The sequence below is a fragment of the Megalobrama amblycephala genome, linkage group LG22, assembly GCF_018812025.1.
Source record: "Megalobrama amblycephala isolate DHTTF-2021 linkage group LG22, ASM1881202v1, whole genome shotgun sequence".
Lineage (NCBI taxonomy): Eukaryota > Metazoa > Chordata > Actinopteri > Cypriniformes > Xenocyprididae > Megalobrama > Megalobrama amblycephala.
Genome location: NC_063065.1, coordinates 14642475 through 14664124, shown reverse-complemented (window position 1 = coordinate 14664124; position 21650 = coordinate 14642475). Strand labels below are relative to the sequence as shown.

Genomic DNA, 21650 nt, shown 5'->3' with positions numbered 1-21650 from the left:
AAGTGACTATTATCCAATTGAATTAAATAGTTTTTATTTCTATGAAAAGCAAAACGACAGTGGAGGCATAATGTAAACCTAGCGGTGGCATATTCTACGCTAATTTCACCCTTACGTCCCGTCATGGCGATATCACGAGACACATTTTTAATCACAGTCACATTTTAATCTTGCGAGATCTTGTCACACCCCTAATACATTCACATAAAAATACAAAAATGTACGTTATTAAATTATATTAAATTGTTTACAATTACCAATTTAATATAATAAAGAAGTCTATGCAATTTCCTCACTAATATAGTGAAACAAATGTGTTTGTGTGTGGTTCAGGTATTCTCAATGTTATGGGGACAAAATGTCCCTATAAAGATGGCAATATCTGAAATCCTTGTCCTTGTGGGGACATTTTTTGGTCCCCATGAGGAAAACATCTTATAAATCATACTTGATGTTTTTAGAAAATGTAAAAAATGCAGTTTTCTGTTAGAGGATAGAATAAAATATACAGTTCATACAGTATAAAAATCATTATGTCTATGGAATGTCCCCATAAAACATGAAATCGCAACATGTTTGTGCGTAATATTTAGGTATAATAATAACTGAAAATTATAACTGTAACTCTATGACAGCAATAAATTCATAAACACTTTTTCTGGAAAATATAGCTGTTATAGCTCACACTTATATAGTAGCTCACACTTATGTGTGATTTGCAACCCATTCTAACTGAATCTTTTGAGACTATCACAAATCATTCTCGTAATTTCCAATCAGTAAATTAATTAGATTATGAAAAGTGGGCGTTCAACAATTGAGCATTTTAGAAAGGCTGCACTTCATACAGAAGTATCTTAAAACAATATAGCAATTTGGCTATTAATTACTGCTATTTTCCCTGCCTACACAGCCTAAATGACATTAGCAGAAAAAGTTGTTTCAGAAGTGGAGAAAAATAACACTGGAGCCCATTGACTTTCACTGTATGAAAAATAAAATCATTTTTCCAAATATCTTCTTCTTCTACAGGTCTGTAACAACATAAATGTGAATAAATGATGACAGAATCTTCATTTTTGGGTGAACTATCTTTTTAAGAAAGTAAGAATCCATTTATTTTTGATTTCATGTTGACTTTAAACGAATGATGATTTAGAATCAGGTGTGAAGCTCACCTGGGGGGGTGTAGGCATCCATAGACGTCTGTACCACTAGAGATCTGCGTTTGGAAGGCATGGGAACGGCCATCTTCCTCTCCTTGTGTTTGGCTAGTGCTGCCTGTACTGCTTCTGTGTGGACATCTGAGAATAAAAAAAGAGAAATGAAATGAAGTGAATCTATATTAACTGGCTGCTGACCTCCAAGCTGGTGTTTACAGTGACGTGGATGAGATGAGTCTCACTGGCTGATGGTCGTGAGAGTGTGTGACGAGAGCCAAGCCACCACCTCCAGCCCTTCTGTGATCTTGCAATAGTGACTCATCACAGTATGTGTGTGTGTGTGTCTGTGTGAGATGGTTGACTGTACGTTGTACCCACGGCTGAACTCCTCACGCTGGCAGAGTCACGGCTTCTAATAATCCAAGCTGTTATTTGGACTCTCTAATGAGATACAGAACAACATATTCCATCAACACACTGACTGTGTTTACACGTACAAGAATATTCCGATGCGAATTTGGTCATATTCTGGTTTAATTACTGTCCAAATGCAGTTAAAGGGAACTAGAAAAGAATGTGTATGTTCATTAAATATGCTGATTACATGTAAACTACAATATCACAATGGCAGCGGAAACTCTTTTTGGGAATAAAGACAAAATCAGAATATGTAGCTTAATAGAGGAAACGCTGTGCGCGTAAACATGGTCAATGGGTTGCATTGCTCTAACTGAATGTCTAGAGCTGATCTTTACAGGAAGTGATGCACTGATGCCGTTTTTTCTTTTCTAATAGACAACTTGAAACAGAATTTTCAAAACAATAAACTTCCAAAATGTTTCTGCATGAGACAGAATGACTTCATTTGATCCATAGATATCTGATTGGAGCTGATTTTTTTTTTTTCTTCAACTGTAAGGCCTTAGTGTGCTATCAGCAGAAGAGGACAGTAGTTTCAGAGGTCAAGAATGTGCATTGGTGAATCATACACTATAAGAACAGGGACATTTATTAAGACAGTAAATATTAAATAGGGTCCATTTTGATCCCATGTTGTCTTTAAAGGGTTAGTTCACCCAAAAATGAAAATTATGTCATTAATGACTCACCCTCATGTCGTTCCAAACCCATCTTCGGAACACAGTTTAAGATATTTTAGATTTAGTCAGAGAGATTTCTGTCCCTCCATTGAAAGTGTTTGTACAGTATACTGTCCATGTCCAGAAACGTAATAAAAACGCTGGGTTAGTTAGAAGTTTTTGAAGCATCTAAAATACATTTTGGTCCAAAAATAACAAAAACTACGACTTTATTCAGCATTGTATTCTCTTCCGGAATCCTTTCCATTGAATTGATTCCATTGAATTGATTCCATTGAATTGATTCCATTGAATCCTTTCATCTGTTGGCGTTGGTAATGCACTTATACATCGTTGTTTTTGGCGATTAGGACATCCGCGACATGCACACTTACGCACCATTTTAAAAAATATAGCAATACCAAAATACAAACAATGTAGAATAGCTTGAATGCAGCGTACGTCTCCCTCAGACTGTAAACGAAGCTCGGGCGCACCGGATAACACATCAGCAGCGTCACTGCAGAGTCGTGAACCCAGATGAACAACAGACCCGGAAGAGAATACAATGCTGAATAAATGCTAAATAAATTTGTTATTTTTGGACCAAAATGTATTTTCGATGCTCCAAAAACTTCTAACTAACCCACTGATGTCACATGGACTACTTTGATGATGTTTTTATTACCTTTCTGGACATGGACCGTATACAGTACATACATTTTCAATGGAGGGACAGAAAGCTCTCGGACTAAATCTAAAATATCTTAAACTGTGTTCCGAAGATGAACGGAGGTCTTACGGGTTTGGAACGACATGAGGGCAAGTCATTAATGACATAATTTTCATTTTTGGGTGAACTAACCCTTTAAAGTTAGACAATGGCCTGGTAAGTGCTGTTTATGTATCCAAATAAACAAAAACTAAATGTGAATTTATTTTTTGAAAACCAAAAATCGTAAAACCTTCAATAAGGAAAAGCTCAAAAAACGCTGTCTCATGACTACTGAACCCTATTTTTATTCTATTATCTCTATATTTTGGATGTGTGGCTGTCTATTTAACACACAGAGACAGGACAGATTATCATTTTAATATGTACAGCTCATAGCAGATAAATCTGTCTCTCACACATATTATATATCAATATTTGTATATTTGCCAGTAGGGAGGAGGCCAGTGAGATGAACAAACAATCCATAATCTGACACACAAACACACACTGTTTCTGATTTAAATACATGACATTTTAACAGGCTCATATTTGGTGTAAAAAAATAATTTATCTGGATTTTGTTTTTAAAGTACATTAAGAAATTGACATTTTAACCCTGAAACCCCACAATGGAGATAAATCATTTCAAAATTAATTAAACAGAATGAATCCCCTTGATTCCTTTTTTTTTTTTTTTTTTTTTTTTAAAGCAGCCATTGAGAAACAGCTTATTTCTCTTGTTTAGTTGCTGTAAAACTATTATGATACAGAAACTCTAGGCAGCTACAAGATTTCCCATCATTCCAGTGACAGTATCATTGAGGGATCACTCATTGCACTGCTGGAATAAACTCCAGGCTCCCGTCCTGCCGCGGACTCACCTGACCGGTAACGTTCATCACGGGTGCCAGAGGAGCGTCTACGGTGGTATCGTGAAGCGGAGGAGGGCGCCATGGGCGGCCGGCGCTCGTGTGCCATGGATGCCTCTAGCCCTAAATGACAGAGAGAGCAAGAGAGGGACAATTACACGTCTCAGCCAGAGACTCATTTATTATATGTCCACCACATTGATCTCTTTCTGTAACACTCTCTCTTATATACAGGCTAAGAGAGTCCCTGATTTTATCTTGTTTTAATCAGCGTCTTCTTTCAATTTCTCATTGACAACTTACTATCTTGTTTCATTCTAAGTTCAGTGTAGCTTTTCTTTCTGACATGCTGTCAGCCTTTTTTCTTTATCTCTCACCCCTTCGGACCCAAATGTTTATTGGTATCTGATTCAGAAGTGACTGAGATACACAATATATTAGCATTGGCCAGTATTAGAGTTTTTATTTATTATTAGAAAGAGATAATAGATAAATATGGAAGCTTGTTTCACGTAATAAAAAAATATAAAGGATAATTGCAACTTTTTATCTCGTAATTCTGACATTTTTCTCAGAATTGCATGATATAAGCTCACAATTGCGAGTTGAAGTCAGAATAGTGAGATATAAAGTTGAAATTGCATGTTATAAAGTCAGAATTGCATGATATAAAGTCACAATTGCATGTTATTAAGCCAAAATTGTGAGATATAAACTCGTAATTTTTTTTTTTAGAATTGTGTTTAAAATTGAGGAAAAATTCAGAATTTTCTTGCAATTCTGAATTGCGATTCTTTCTCAGAGTTGTGAGATAAACTCGCAATTGTGAGTTATAAAGTTCAATTCTGAGAGAAAAAAAGACTGACTTTATCAGAATTGCGAGTTTATTTCTCACAATTCTGACTTTATAATTCACAATTGAGGAAAATTTCAGAATTGGAGTTTATATCTCGCAATTCTGAGAAAAAAAAAACATCCCAAACAATTATTTTTCAGCTTTTCTAATATACAATACTAGGAATATCAATTTACATAAATTCCCATAATTGATTGTAGTTTAAATGAACTGTAACCTCTTAAATCCGAAATTGGAGGGATTTGCTGACATATTAGGTCTGAAATAGTAGAATACAACAAGCATATTTGTTATAGTTAGAGACCAAACTACACCAAGCATTTGTATGAAAAACTCAGTAACCGTAAACCGTATAAATATGATACTTTTGCACCATGTTTTTGTTTGTAACATTAGTAATCACATATCTTTAATTAGAGCAGGTGGTCTCAACTGAGCCCAAACACAACATAAGACAATGTGAATATCACAATGCTGCTTGGCTAAAGCTATAGGACTTCTGGGATTCAATCACGTCGCGATCATGATGCAATGTTTTCCCATTTTAAACGCCATTTTAAAATTCAACCAATAGAAACTGGATCTTGGTGTGATGGGTGGGTACAGTGGGTAGAGACAATGTGTAGAGACCAATCGGATGCTTGGATTGGTTTGATTGCTCAGATTGACAGGTCTTGATTTTCTATGCGCCATAAAATAGGAACACAACAGCTTAAAACAGCACTGGAAGATTATCACTCATCAACCAGGATCTTAATACTTGTTGTTTATTCTATTGACTTTTATTGTGGCGAAGTAGTTAACCCTTGGTTAATTATGTTTAGACATAAATGGCTAGCCTACCTAATCCATTGCATGGCTTGAAGATGATAATAAATTTAGAATACGTAACTACAGCGTGCTCGCTTCAATTTTCCTTGTGTGTCTGCTGCACGTGTTTTGTGCATGAGCCGCACGAACTTCATAATTACTCACTCTAATGATGGCCTTGCTTAATGGACGAATCAATAAGCTTTATTGATTAAATTATTATCGACAATTAATCGATCATTGATTAATCGTTAGCATCCCTATACAGAACATTATAATGTTTTGTCAAAGATATTGTTAGGAGACATGTAAAATTCCAAACAAAAAACAAACTCAAGCAAAAACTAAGCAATCAAAAAAAGCACAAAAAATACATATCAATTATCTGTAGTTATTGAAGGAGATATCTTATTTTATACAATTTATTTTATTTAACTTAAACAGTACATTCTTTTTCAATGCCAAGATAAAAAGAGCTAAACAGTTCAGTTAGCCTTTCTACTCTACATTGTAATGCTTTGAAGCTTTATTTCACCTGTGTGGAAGTGCAAAATAAAATAAAATAAAATAAAATTAAAAAATTAAATTAAATTAAATTAAATTAAATTAAATTACATTAAAAAATGCAAGCCATTAAAAAAACAAAATTTAAACAATTGTAGACCTATGCAACTTATTTAAATTTATTTAAAATAGAACTTTTTTTTTAATTCTAAAAAGAGTTTTTTTGGTTGTTTGTTTGTTTTGTTTTTATTTTATGAATGGCATTCTGCAGAAATCTGATTTCTGCTGAGCCATTTATAGACAATCCATATTTGCCAAAATGTCTATGCCAATGCAGCCCTAATTGAGAATAGATAAAATATTTAATTCCAGGCACACACAGCAGCGAATAGTCCACAATGACTCATATATCAGTGGCTCTTGTGATGAGCCAGCTCTATTCTGTTCTGTTGTTCTTTGTTGTCTTGGATTCTGAGCAGAGAGCTTAGCACCACTCTGCTCCTCCTGGCAGATTTTAGGACACGTGAGACGGCCCAGGTTGCGCTCGGCACACCAGCCAAGAGCTCTGCGTGCAGGCCGGAGAAATCAATTTTGGCCCCGTGCTGCCATAGCCAAAGACATCAGCCGGTGGATTTATTCATTCAATAAGGCAGAAGGTGAGACAGCAGGTTAAGTCAGAATCATACACCAGCTCATGCAGCAGAGGATGTGATTTTCTGACTCAAGTACAATGAACACACAGTCTTCCTTCTACTAAAAAGCCAAGGGTAACAGTCACCGATCAATACTGATTGGGTTAACGTCTAAGTACGCCTGTCATTCAGTCGAAGGCAGCAGCGGAAACAATCTCTCCTCTGTGCTAGTAACCTGATGCTCTTAAAAACTAGGAGACACACACACACACAATCAGGCTGGGCACTGAGGGAGGTGTCACTATGCCACGCTCCCTTGCTCCACTACATAAAGGACTGATCGTTAAAGTAGTTCATGCCGTCACGGGACTGTTAAATAACACGAGTTCCTGCAAGAAAGAAGGCGTCGCGTTGAGTCTGGCGCATGCCGCTCTTCATGCCACGTACATGCTTTGTGCCCGAGCATGATGTCATGTATTTTTTTCGCCGGGAGCCAGACTGGGAATATGCGGGCTGCCTGTTGCTATGGCAACAGAAGCCTTGCTAATCAACAATGCAGCCAGACAAGCCGAGTACAAATCAGAGACCTTCAAAAGTTACATAAATTCTTACTAAACTCTAAAAGCAGCATTACCATTGTAAGTAGGTCTGGGTGATATAGCTAAAATATAATATCTTAATATTTTTTTCAGCCATTTGAAAATATATATCTTGATATGTATGCATTTGCCTGCAAATTGCCTTCAAAAAGGTGACTTTAAAGTGGTCCTTGATTATGATTTCACTTTTTTTCTAACTTTAGTTAGTGTGTAATGTTGCTGTTTGAGCATAAACAACATCTGAAAAGTTGCGATGCTCAAAGCTCAATGCAAAGAGAGAGATTTTCTTTTAGAGAAATTGCATTTTAAGGACTACAACAAATGGCTGGAAGGGACTACAACAAGCTTCTTCCCGGGTTGGTGACATCACAAACCCTAAAATTTACATAAACCCCGCCCCTGAGAACATGCAACAAAGGGGTGAGGCCATTTTGGGCTGCTTTAGAGTTGTTGCAGTAGAGTGTTGTTGCTGTAATTTTACGCCGGACTGCTTCACAAACGAGGGTCAATTCAACGCTGGATTTGCAGAAAAGATTAACATGACGACACATGCTAGTCGATGAGTTGAATCAACTCCACAGCAACTACATACATTTATCCACTAACCATTCAGAAACGTCCAGTTTCATTCTAAAAGTTGTAACTTCTTCCTGAGTCTCTTCATCAATGTCTGACTCCTTTTTGAACAATGCAAGGCTGAACACCGCTACTGAAAATCGTCATTTTGGCTGCGTGAGATTCTCCAGCTTTGTTGTTGTTGAGCAACTGAAGCGCAAACTGTTAAAGCTCCGCCCTCTTCTGGAAAGGGGCCCAGGTGCAGCAGCTCATTTGCATTTAAACTGACACAAAAACTGCATGTTTTTGCTCACACCCAAATAGGGGCAAATTTGACAAGCTATAATAAATGATCTATGGGGTACTTTGAGCTGAAACCTCACAGACACATTCTGGGAGACTTATATTACATCTTGTAATTAAAAGGGCATTATAGTTCCCCTTTAAAATATCAAGTAAAAAAAGTTAAATAAAAGTTAAAAATAAATTTTCCACACTTTAACAATGAACATAATATATGCAGAAAATGTAATCTTTTTTTACATGCACTGATGTAAAAATAATTATAGCAGTATTTATCTGTATATATTTTTACAGAAACACTTTAAAACAAAAAATGCCACACAAAGAGTTCCATGACATTTTTGAGAGATGTAGCAAATGAATTTTGAATTGATTTGAGCTTATTCATGCACAAAGCAAGGAGAGACTGTGAAACTAGTTTAAATATATTGCGAATACTGTCTGGGATAAATGTAATAGAGAATAAATCGTCTCATTGGGGGAAAAAAGCAGTTCTTCTTAAAACGTTCTTCAACGCCAAGCAATTACTTTACCTAGCTCTTCCTTTTAATGATTGAGGCGCACTTTTAAAGACTAATGCCATCAGAAGCTGGAGACACTGCGTTTTATCAGTAGTCTAAATGCAAAGTATTTATTTAAGTGCACTTAAACGGGTGACTAGACTGATCAACTGAGGAACCATGTATTGAAAAGCAACACTGAACATTTGATTTCTTTTCCAGTAATATTCATAAGAGGAGGTTGTTTCAGTTCAATGAAAAGGGAGGAAAAAAGTTCTAAGCACCTTTTATGAAGCTCTTGAGAAGAGCTTAAAGGAGCCTCTTAATTCTGGTGCCTACAGTCACTTATCAGCTCATTTTAAAGCAGCACTGAAGAACAAGCGGGCAAATAGACTGATTAAGTCTGGGGCTGGACCGGTTTATGGATGGCCTCGCTTTCCAAATAAGATTTTCACAGGAGTAAAAAGACTAAATAGAGCCGGGGAACTTCAGACTTTGAGGCTAAATTTACACTTTCAACCGATTCTGATTTTTTTTTTTTTTCACCTTTATCTGGCAAAAACTGAATCTTCTTCCAATTTTTCCACATTTGATTTGGGCCACTTTCAAATATGTTTCTAAATCGGATATCTGATCATATGACCTACATTTAAAAAAAATCATATTACTTAGGGTTAGAGATGTGAACAAACCTCTAACTTTAAGTGCTACAGACATGAATGATACTTCAAATCATACAAGTTCTTTAAGAAATCAATTATCATTTTGTCAGATGATAAAATGGGCAATTAAATCCCATATGCCTGTATTAAAGTTGAAACCCGATCCATATGTAGGTGTGCTAACCACTCTGAATACCTTACCAACTGCATAGTGATGCACCCTAGGATGCCCTACAAAAGTCATTGCTTGTTTATGTACGAGAGAACGACTGTGAAATCCATCTGTTGAGATCTTAAGGCTTAGAATATTAGACCACAGGAAACAGATTCCCATTGCAGGTTTTTGGGATCAGTTTAAATGAGAGAAAGAAAGGCAAGCCCATCTGCTGTAGAAAAGCTGGTTCAGTCAGCTGTTTAAACCCGTGCAAATGCAAGTCTGTGGGTACAAACGCATTCTGTGACCCTCTAAATGTGAGGTGAGAGTTGTGGCTCTTACCTGGAGGCTGTGGCAGATATGCTCCGAGCAGTTTTGACCTCTTCTTTTCATATCCTTTCTGAGTGATGTCGCCTGCAAGAGAAAGGGAGCGTCACAAAATGTGCAAAGAGCATTCATAAATGTAAAAAACAAACAAATCACAATCGCCTCTCTGCTTAAGCAGATTATAACACTAAACCAACACCACAACTCCTCTTTCATTCAGGGTATCCATTTTTTGTTTGGTAATTTTTTTAATTATTTTTTTTAATGGTTAGGTAAGGTGTTTATGGGCAGATCTTTGAGGAAACCATCCGGATGGTGTGGGTGACACAGAGCACATCCTGCAATGATTAATGTAACAAGGTTTTGTGACTTGTCACAAAGCATTAGGCGACTGGGCCGTCACATTTGCGTGGAAATTAAGAAAAGATCTGGTGCATAACGAGAGAGCGACGGAAACTCGGCAAGTGACAGAATAACTAAATGCGAGAGCAACCATGAATCAATAGTTCCGTTACAAAACCTAGAGAGCTGCCTTGCTGTCCGTTGTCTACATACAGCTGCTTTTTAAGTTAGGATAAAAAAAGAAAATTACTTATTTCAGACTTTAACTCTGAAAAGCACACAAATTGCACTCATGTGCAGCACACACAAATGAAGTTTGATGTTAGCATGGTCCCATGCTTACAATGCAAAACTAAGCATTTATTTGAAATAGAAATATATTGTAACAATCTAAGGCCTGGTTTCACAGACAAAGCTTAGATTAAGCCAGGATTAGGCCTTAGTTAAATTAGGGCATTTAAGAAGCTTATATAATCGTGCCTTAGGAAAAAACATTACTGTTGTGCATCTTGAGACAAAACAATGGCACTGATATTGCACTGTCAGTGCAAGTTGCTTTCAGTTAAGACAACTCAAACATGCATTTTAGTCTGGGTCTAGGCTTAAGCCTTGTCTGTGAAATCAGAGGTAAAAGTTTTAACTGTCACTTTTAATCAAGTTTATGCATTCTTGCCGAATAAAAATTATTCAGTTCTTTCAAAAAAAATAAAATAAAATCTTACTAACAGACCTTATTGACTGAGCAATGCATTCCAGGATTCTCAATGAAGGATATATGCAAACTCGTTTTTGAAATATAATAAGGCCAAAGATATTTGTAAATTTTATTAGGATATATTGACAGAAATGCAATATAATATACATAACTATGTTTTCAGTTGTGTATAAAGACCTTACATAATGAACCGTTATGTTTTTATTACCTTAGAATGAGCCATTTCTAACTACATACACCGCGGGTCCCCTTACTGCTCTACAGAGTGCGTTTGCTTGACTAGCTACTCTCTGCCGTCTCAGATGAGAACATTTTTTGTCCTGTGTCGGCCACGGTAGCTTCTCTATATTGCAATTCGCAACCTCACCGCTAGATGTCACTAAAATTTACACTGCACCTTTAAATGGGACCTAAAATGCCCCTTTTACAAGACGTAATATAAGTCTCTGGTGTCCCCAGAATGTGTCTGTGAAGTTTCAGCTCAAAATACCCCACAGTATTATATTATAAGTTACCCATAAGTATTATAGCTTGTCAAATTTGCCCCTTTTTCGGTGTGTCCCTTTAAATGCAAATGAGCTGCTGCTCCCGGCCCACTTACCAAAAGAGGGCGGAGCTTTAACAGCTTGCGCTTCGGTTGCTCAACAACAACAAAGCTGGAGAATCTCACGCAGCCAAAATGACAATTGTCAGTAACAGTGTTCAGCCTTACATCAGATGAAGAGACTCAGGAAGAAGTTACAACTTTTAGAATACAACCGGACGTTTCTGAATGGATAGTGGATAAATTTATGTAGTTGCTGTGGAGTTGATTCAACTCATCGACTAGCATGTGCCGTCATGTTAATCTTTTGTGCAAATCATTGACCCTCGTTTGTGAAGCAGTCCGGTGTAAAAATGACGGCATGGTAACAACACTCTACTACAACAACTCTTCCTCTTCTCTAAAGCAGCCCAACATGGCCTCACCCCCCTTTGTTGCGTGTTCTCGGGGGAGGGGTTTATGTAAATTTTAGGGTTAGTGATGTCACAAACCCAGGAAGAAGCTCATTGTAGTCCCTTCCAGCCGTTTGTTGTAGTCCTTAAACAGCAAATTCTTTAAAACTCTTTGAACTTTAAGCATCGTAACTTTGCAGATGTTGTTTATGCTCAAACAGCAACATTACACACTAACTAAAGTTAAAAATGTGAAATCATAATCAACCACCCCTAATAGGCAACATCATGCTGCCTACCTTTTGGAACCACTTTCAGAAGATGATGCCTTAAAATACAGTCCAGGTAGGCAGCTTCAGTATGTTTTGGAATCAAAGTTAATCTCGTCCTCCTCACCCATGATTCCACATGAATCAACAAAATGATGTTCCCACACACTCTACAATGAAGTGATCTAGTGATCAACCACTGTTTGGATCCTCGGAAGGACAGGAAAAAGTGACAGTGAAGGCTGTTTTTCCCTAATGACCTCTTTAACAGCCCAATAAAAATGGCTGGGAGGCTAAAGGCTTGATGAGGAGGAGGATGAAGCGGGCTTTGGGATGAAAGAAAACACAGAAGAAGAAAATGAAAAGGTTTTTTTTTTAAACAGAGACTGGATGATTCATTTCTTCACACCCACTTGCCGCCAATCAAACCGCCTTATGTGGTGGTTTCTGCTCAGGAGATACATAGCATTGCCTGTCCTTATCTCGCTTACTTATTCTTTGCTTCGCACACACACACACTCTCTCTCTCTCTCTCTCATCGTCTAATTCTCTCCTTGTCCTTCCCTGAGGGACGAGTCCCTTATAAATTTTGACACCTCTGCCTAAGTCTGTAACCATTAAAAGCAAGAAAAACGAGAGTGCAGCAGCCTCCGTCGTGAAGAGAGTGGAAACGAGGGTGGCAGGAATGACAGGCGGCTACCGGACAGTTATCCTCCAGGTGTGTGACACGCCGCTGTTTAATCTGCTGGGGGTGTGACGTTGGCTACATATTTCACGTACTTGGCAGCTGCCAACTGAAAACATGTCGTACGAAACAAAGAGCAGCTGTCAGACTTGTTGCATATGCTGCCGTCTCATATTTTCTGAAAAATTAAACAGATGTACAAACAAAATCAAGAGTTGTATGGTAGATAATATTTTACTCATTAGTGGCGCTTTCAAAAGCAACTACTATTAGTATTGCCCAAACCCACAGTTGAGGATTTGAACAAACCTCAATCCTAACAATTTAACTTCGGTGCATAACTCACCCCGGTTCATTTGTGCTACGACATACTTCTGATGTGTTAGAGGAACTTTTAGTTGTTCTCCATAAGCAATATGATCTGCAGAAAGAGTGGTATGTACTTCAATGTTTCTGCTGACAGATTTATATGACATCGGATTCCTGCGAGTAACATCACACACCTTCAAAGACAACAAGCATCTCACATAGTCCAAAACGACAGGAAGCGGCCAAGAACAACCACACTGTAGATCGACAGGAGAGACAGACAAGCACTGCGGGTCTAAATAATGTTAATTTAATTGAGTTAAAAAGCACAGCAATCAAAACATCTCTGCACAGGCATCAATGCAAATTACTGGAGATACTGGAGATGCCTCCTTTTCATTAGCAGAAAGAGTGTAAGATATAAGCTAGGTAAAATATTAGATAATGTGTGTGTGTGTATAGATACATGTCATTTCTGAGTGAATGATGCAAACAAATCATTGAATCATATTTAATCTATCTGCTAAAACTGGTAGTTTGAACTGATTCACTGAAAAGAATCAAACTCTAACACTGTTTTGGTACTGAACTTTCAAATTTTCTTAAAGGTGCCCTAGATTGTTTTTTTACAAGATGTAATATAAGTCCTAGGTGTCCCCTGAATGTGTCTGTGAAGTTTCAGCTCAAAATACCCCATAGATTTTTTTTTATTAATTTTTTTAACTGCCTATTTTGGGGCATCATTAACTATGCGCTGATTTTTTCAGCACGGCCCCTTTAAGAGATGCGCTCCCTCTGCCCCACAAGCTCTCGACTATATATACATCGCATAAACAAAGTTCACACAGCTAATATAACCCTCAAATGGATCTTTACAAGATGTTCGTCATGCATGCTGTATGCATGCTTCGAATTATGTGAGTAAAGTATTTATTTAGATGGTTAAGTTTGATTCTGTGTGAGTTTGAGGCTATGCTCTGTGGCTAAAGCTAACATTAGACACTGTTGGAGAGATTTATAAAGAATGAAGTTGTGTTTATGAATTATACAGACTGCAAGTGTTTAAAAATGAAAATAGCGACGGCTCTTGTCTCCGTGAATACAGTAAGAAACGATGGTAACTTTAACCACATTTAACAGTACATTAGCAACATGCTAATGAAACATTTAGAAAGACAATTTACAAATATCACTAAAAATATCATGATATCATGGATCATGTCAGTTATTATTGCTCCATCTGCCATTTTTCGCTGTTGTTCTTGCTTGCTTACCTAGTCTGATGATTCAGCTCTGCACAGATCCAGACGTTAATACTGCCTTTCCTTGTCTAATGCGTCGAATGGGCTGGCATTATGCAAATATTGGGGTCATACATATTAATGATCCTGACTGTTACGTAACAGTCGGTGTTATGTTGAGATCCGAGTGTTTTCCGGAAGTCTTTTAAACAAATGAGATTTACATAAGAAGGAGGAAACAATGGGGTTTGAAACTCACTGTATGTCTTTTCCATGTACTGAACTCTTGTTATTCAACTATGCCGAGGTAAATTCAAATTCTAATTCTAGGGCACCTTTAATACTGTCATATTTGTGTGTCACAACTAGGGATGTGCAAAACTAGTCGACTAAACTCTGCTGTTGCCAGTAGACATTGGAAATACTAGGCATTTAGATACATTTTTTCCACATTATGTTTTATATTTCCACGTTCAAATTGCTGTCATGTCAATGTTACATTTTTTAAATGATACATTATTTTGAAAAGTGTATATCTGGAGCATTGATGAATGAAATACATTATGAATGAAACTTACTTGACAACCACAGATCTTTATCAATATTCTAATGAATAGAATACTCTTAAATGTAAAGTTGGCGGTGCATGCAAAGCTTTACTTTCGATTTTGCCACCTGTCCTGTATAGGTATTTTTCATACACGAGAAGCACGTTCAAACCTGGATGTGCAATCTAACTTTTATTTTAGGAATACTGAGTTTGTACATATTGGTCCTAAACTGTCATCTAATTTTAATAAATGTCTATATTGGCTTACGTAGATTAAGTGGACGCTAAGTTTAATAATGCAAGGCAAGCACTTTGCATGTATATGACCTATTTTTAGCAGCATTCAGTATGGGATTTCATGGATTTATAGATTAAGTAGGCTATTTCAAATGGAACACTTATACAGACTGTTGTTTTTTGACTGTCTTCTGGGGGTTTGCTAAATTAGTCGACTAGTCAGTTACAAAATTTCCATTTAAATGTTAATTTGATTGTTCATGGTGCACATCCCTAGTCTCACAACAGGGAATGACTGTGAAATTATAGATGATGATAGATGATAGTGATAATGATAGAATTTAGGAAACTTAGCACTGCATTAAAATCCTAATATTTACAATGTTGCTTAATTTTATAATATAGGTCATTGACGGATAAGGTTTTTAAAAAGCGTAAAAAAAACATAATGGAGATTTAATTAATTTTGAAGTTTTATTAAGTGTTAACACAATGAAATTATGTGGTTTTTATAATAAATTAACACTGCTTTTGTCATTTTTTACAAGATGGACAAACTGTGCCACCAAAAAAGTAATTTGGTTTAACCAAAATTTCGGTTTTACCGAATGACACTTTTGGTTATATTGAATGACGATATTTTCAAACAATGCTAACAGGCTGATATCTAGCTAGTTACTTTGGTTCATGACCATGTGATCCTTTGCAGGTGTCTGAATGATGTCACATCCTGTCACATGATATTGACCGCATGACTTGATCTAAAATGGTCCTTTTATATTGGTTACTCCGAATGACACCAATGAAGTTCATTTTTCCAGACATTCTTTCTCATAACAAAGCAACGACTTCTACACATAATTTTAATACCATTGCACTATGTTAATATATGATGTTATAAAATTATGCCAGAATAAAAAAATATATACATTTATTACATTTTAAGATATTTTAATCACAAATGAAATGGCTGAATTGGCCTTTGGACGGTTAAACCGAATGACCTTTCGACACTTCAAAATCTTTAAAATACCTTTATATGTAACAAAATATAATTAAAACCTTTTGGATTCAATGAAAGAGATCTAGTTGTGCTACCTTACATACTTTGGATGTCATATCTTTGTTTTTTATTATTATTAAGGCCTTGGACAAAAAAAATGACGTCATTGACCCATATATCAGCAAAATCATCATCAATATTTAATATATTATCCAGCTCTATTTAAGACTTATTCTTGTTACTATCATCATTATAGACTGGAATGGGATCTGACAGTAAATCCACCCATCTGAAATTCCTTCAGAACAGACTGAATGTAAAACAGTCCCGTGCTGCAGGCCGGGCTCCAGGAGATCCTATTACCCCATGTGTTTCTGGATGAGCTTACATCTGGATGTGACTACATTGAAAAAAAAAAAAAAACCCTACAGTATATGAATCTCTTCTCAGCTGAAAAACACTGAGCGAGCCTATGCTGGTGTCTTAGGCAAATGTGTAACAAAATGGCTTCATTCCACTCAACAAAAAGTTCTACATTACAATTCTTCGTTTTTCACGAGCGCACAGTGTAATTACATGTTCCAGGTGATGGAGCTTATGGCTCACAGAATACAGGAAACCATCCTTTTGCTTCTTCCACAACATAAACGTCTTAATAATGGGCTTCGGTGGAAAGAATCTGCCTCTATGGAAATCGCAACCTCACAAGCAAAAATTCTCTTCTATTTATCTAAGAGGATTACAAGCTCGGAGAATATTTACAAGTCCTTCATAGGCCTTTTTAGGGCCTACAAGAGCACAAGCAATGCTAGGGTCTAGTGTTATAGCATTACACCAAAGCTGACAGAGCTTTTGCATCGATTTGTATAATATAACCCATCTTTAGCTCTATCAAAATGAAGGTTTTTCAACAGTGCAGTGCTAGGAATATGATGTCACAGGGCTGTGTTCCAAAATGACAGGATATTGTGATGTCATTGGTTTCCTGTTTGGTGTGAGGGAGTATTCCACAGGGATCTAATCAGGCAAAAGGCCGAGTCGTCAGATGTGCTGGATAATCTACCTGTGTATGTGTGCGAGGGAGTGTGAAGGGCAAAATATGCAGCAAATACAGCGTCCTCAAAAAGTTTTTGGAAACTTAAAACACACTTTAAAATGTATGAATGTCACTGCGTTAGATAAAGAAATGTCAAAGCCTGTGGCATTTATTTTAAAGAAAGATAGCACATTTTTTTAACAAAACATCTCACATTAAGTTGTGTTTAAGTGATACTAGGGCTCTAACAATATATTGTGTCACAATATATCGCAATACAAAAATGCAACAAAATCGTATCATGGATAGAGACAACATGTGTTGTGTACAGTTCACCCAAAATGAAAATTACTGTGTGAGAAAAAATAAAAGTTCACAGAGTTTTAGTGTCTGTACTACATTAAACTACTATATATAATGTTGAATATAATGTATAATAATGCAATGGGGGAATATTTGTGGGTCCTGATAATGCCAAATGTCTTATGTTACCAGTAAAAAGTGGCCCACATTTTTTTTAATATATCTAGTCAGTGCAAACATATTCTTCTAAAATAAATCTGTTGTTCAGCGTTAGAATCATAAATATTTTTATTCTGGTGTCACCATTGACCTGTGCATTGGGTTACCTGCACCAAGTCCAAGCCTATTAATTTCCACCCCCAATGTAATTCCAAATTTAACATTTTAATCAACAGTACATTTTTTGTTATCCTTTTACCATATGTCTTAGAGTATCGCAATAATATCGTATTGTGAGTTCAGTATCGTGATATGTATCAAATCGTGACATGAGCGTATCATTACACCCCTAAGTGATACATTAATATAATGTTTAATTTTAAGAAGTAAAAATGTATTTTGGTAGGACACCTGTGTGAACTTGAGGAACTGACTTCATACTAAAAATGACATTTGGAATGGATTGATACCAGGGCTTGACATTAACTTCTTTTATTCACCAGCCACTGTGGCTAGTGGTTTTCCAAAGTTACTAGCCACTCCGCATGTTCACTGGCCACAATTTTGACATCATGTGGAAAAACTGCCATTTAGATATTTTTATTATCTCATAATTTGGCAGCAGGTATATTAGGCTGCTGTCACTTTAAAACCTGATACATGGATCCATACTGTTACACATGTTAAAACAACTGACTGGTTTTACATGAATACTAGCTAAGACCGACATTTTGAGATTATTTTGTGTGTATTTGACCGTTTAAGTGATATAAGCAGTGAAAAACAACTGTTTAATTTTAAGAAGTAAAAATGTATTTTGGTAGGACACCTGTGTGAACTTGAGGAACTGACTTCATACTAAAAATTATGCTGTGACCAGCTGGTTAAATGTAATTGCAAATATTGCTAAGGAAATTTGAATTACTTACGAAAAAAATAAGATAAGACATTTGGAATGACATTTTATCTAATGCAATGATATTGCACAAATCAGTGAGTGAGTTTAAATTCTGATTAGGGATGCACAGTAATTAAAATACTGGCCAATACTAACAAGTCAATAATTAATTTCAACTTAAATAATTAATTGTTATGGCCCATAACTAGGGCTGGGCGATATATCGCATGCGATTGTCACGCGCATTTCATCAGTAAAGCCGGTTCCCTGATTACCGCTAAATCGCCATCACCTGCTTTCAAATGGAGCGGCATTTAATAGACAGAGCCGTAGTTCACTGACAAGCCGCGCAATATCGCGTTCATATGGCAGATGAATCGCCTTCGATAATGAACGCGATATTGTGTAGCTTGTCAGTGATCTACGGTTCTGTCTATTAAATGCCGCTCCATTTGAAAGCAGGTGATGGCGATTTAGCGGTAATCAGGGAACCGGCTTTACTGACGAAATGCGCGTGACAATCTCATGCGATATATCGCCCAGCCCTACCCATAACTGATAAATATTCTATTAAAATTAAAATATAAACAATTAAATTTATAAAATACCATTTTGTATAAATAAATTCAAAATAAAACACAAAAGAATATCAATCGATCAAAACGCAACAAATTAATTTCAAAACATTCAAAAGTACAGCATGAAAAAGATATTTATTTTGAGATTTGCTAATAATTTCACTTAACAGTGTTATTAATGTTTTTAAAGATTAATTTCGAGTAAGCGTTAGATGGCAAGGGAAATCAAAATGTAAAAATAGTTTAAATGAGCATATCATTATAAAATTAAAAAATATATAAAATAAAGAAATTAAAATGTGAATATTATTAAAAAAAATCTGTGCATCCATATTTGAAATTCAGAAATTTTAATTTGCAAAAGTGTCAAAAGCATATTTTTATTTAGCACATCAACCCCACACTCCTTGACCCTCCTAAATGACATCACTCCTTATATTTACACATCAACTGCATCGTTCACCCACACACATCCCATGATGCATTTCAAAAAGTAACAATGAGCTATGTGTTTTACCCCCGAACAGCTGAACACGGATCAAATTACTAAACAAAAGGTTGCGCCTGAAGGGCTAACTGCTATTTCTGACAGTTAAAACCGTTGTCTGATATGGAAACAACGCAGTCAACATGTTTTTCTTTGCCTGTATATCCTCATGGGAGGGGGTATATCAGAAAACTGCTGAGGCATGGTCTCTCCAATGCGCTGGTAATAAACCTCCCCATCAATGAGAGTTTTACTCAACTGACACAGATCTCTCGAATAAAACAAAAAAACATTCACTTGTGGATATGAAGGTCATTCAAATCTTTTAAATGTATGCAAGGCCAGGTATTTGGGACATGTAAAAGCCTCATTTCTCTGTGGCAGAGAAGGTACATTAGCGCTCAGCCTTGCCCCAGCAACTCGATGAATAAACCATACTTAAATTGAAATATGTCTTTCCCAGAGGAAGTACTCTTCCCTTGACCCCTTTGTAGAAGCTCGGCGATAAGGCTGCAAGCATTGTACGAGAGAGAGAGGTGTCAATATCAACAAGCGCTGCAAACATAAAAAAAAAAAAAAAAAAAGATAACAGGAAGCACAGCACATTGACAGGAAAGGCCGATGTGGATGGTTTCAGTTGCGATAGACCTTATCTGATCAGATACATCAAGACTGTTTTCCCCCACACAATCATCCAGAGGATACAACAAATATCAAAACATAAAAGGCTGAGAGACTGTCGAAAAGCAGTTTTTTAAAATTGTATTAAAGGGAATTTTCTCATATAACCGTGTTTATTCGGGTATAATTTTCATAATAATAAACGCATCACTCCTTGAGGTGATGGAACACTTGTAGTCATGGGAGATCAGGTAACTATGGTGACTATAAGAGAAAGCGAGAGTCAGCAAACACCAGAGTGATAATTCTCCATTAGTCTCACAGAATATTGAATCCACTGAGGCCTTAGCGAAAGCTCATGCAAGACTTGTTTTCTGGAACAAGTCTTCATTCATACCATCTAAATGTTAACGGATGAAATTGAACCAACATGATTTCATGAAGCAGTTCAGTGGAGCAGGAACATGATACTCTGATATTCATTATATAAAGAGGAACAAGTTGTTGTTTAACTTAATTTCCTTGTGCTGTGATAAGACTGAAAACTTGTCTAGATTATATGTTCACACTAAGTAGTGGTGGTGGTGCTCGTTTGGGTGACAAAAGTTTGAATCAAGGCTGTGCACAAATCAGTGGAAATTCTTATATTGTGATTAAAGTAGAAATGTACTAAAATAAAAATGTTGGCCGATATTGTTAACAACTGATAAATCGTTGATACCAGGGCTTGACATTAACTTCTTTTACTAGTGGTTTTCCAAAGTTACTAGCCACTCAGCATTTTCACTGGCCACAATTTTGACATCATGGGGAAAAACTGCCATTTAGATATTTTTATTATCTCATAATTTGGCAGCAGGTATATTAGGCTGCTGTCACTTTAAAACCTGATACATGGATCCATACTGTTACACGTGTTAAAACAACTGACTGGTTTTACATGAATACTCGCTAAGACCGGCATTTTGACATTATTTTGTGTGTATTTGACCGTTTAAGTGATATAAGCAGTGAAAAACAACTCAATTTAGTACTGAGAGGTGGCTTTATGCTCACGCACTTTAGGTGTGAGCACAAAATTTGCGGGAATGAGTAAAATTATGCGGTTTGTGTGTCAACTCGCTTTTGGAGAGATGAGAGAGCGAGAAAGCCGATATGTATCGAAAATTTATATTTTTGACAACATTATTTCAGATGCCTTTTATTAAAAGACTACAATTAGAAAAATGTTTATTTAGCCTATATAAATTAAAATTTAGCCCACCAAAGTGGCTAGTAGGAGTGACTACGTTACACGCCACTGCTGAAATCCACCTGCATTTGGCGGGTGTTGATGTCAAGCCCTGGTTGATACTAAAATTCTATACTATATGCCTAAATATATTAAAAATACAATTCTACAAACTAAAAACTACTTTTTTTATATACAGTGGGTACGGAAAGTATTCAGACCCCCTTAAATTTTTAACTCTTTGTTATATTGCAGCCATTTGCTAAAATCATTTAAGTTCATTTTTTTTCCTCATTAATGTACACACAGCACCCCATATTGA

At 36.4% G+C, this 21650-nt stretch overlaps 1 protein-coding gene across 6 annotated transcripts in view; it reads right to left on the bottom strand.

Moving 5' to 3' along the window:
* dip2ca (disco-interacting protein 2 homolog Ca) overlaps positions 1 to 21650 on the bottom strand; it is a 130484-nt gene that overhangs the window by 59804 nt on the left and 49030 nt on the right. For 5 of the 6 annotated variants that reach the window (XM_048174094.1, XM_048174095.1, XM_048174096.1 and 2 more), the window contains exons 2-4: positions 9744 to 9815; positions 3839 to 3949; positions 1179 to 1304 (exon numbers count right to left, since the gene is read on the bottom strand). In XM_048174094.1, coding sequence (XP_048030051.1) covers positions 1179 to 1304; positions 3839 to 3949; positions 9744 to 9815 — 309 coding nt within the window. Of the gene's footprint in view, positions 1 to 1174; positions 1305 to 3838; positions 3950 to 9743; positions 9816 to 21650 lie in introns of all 6 variants that reach the window. The other variant, XM_048174099.1, reaches the window with a different exon arrangement.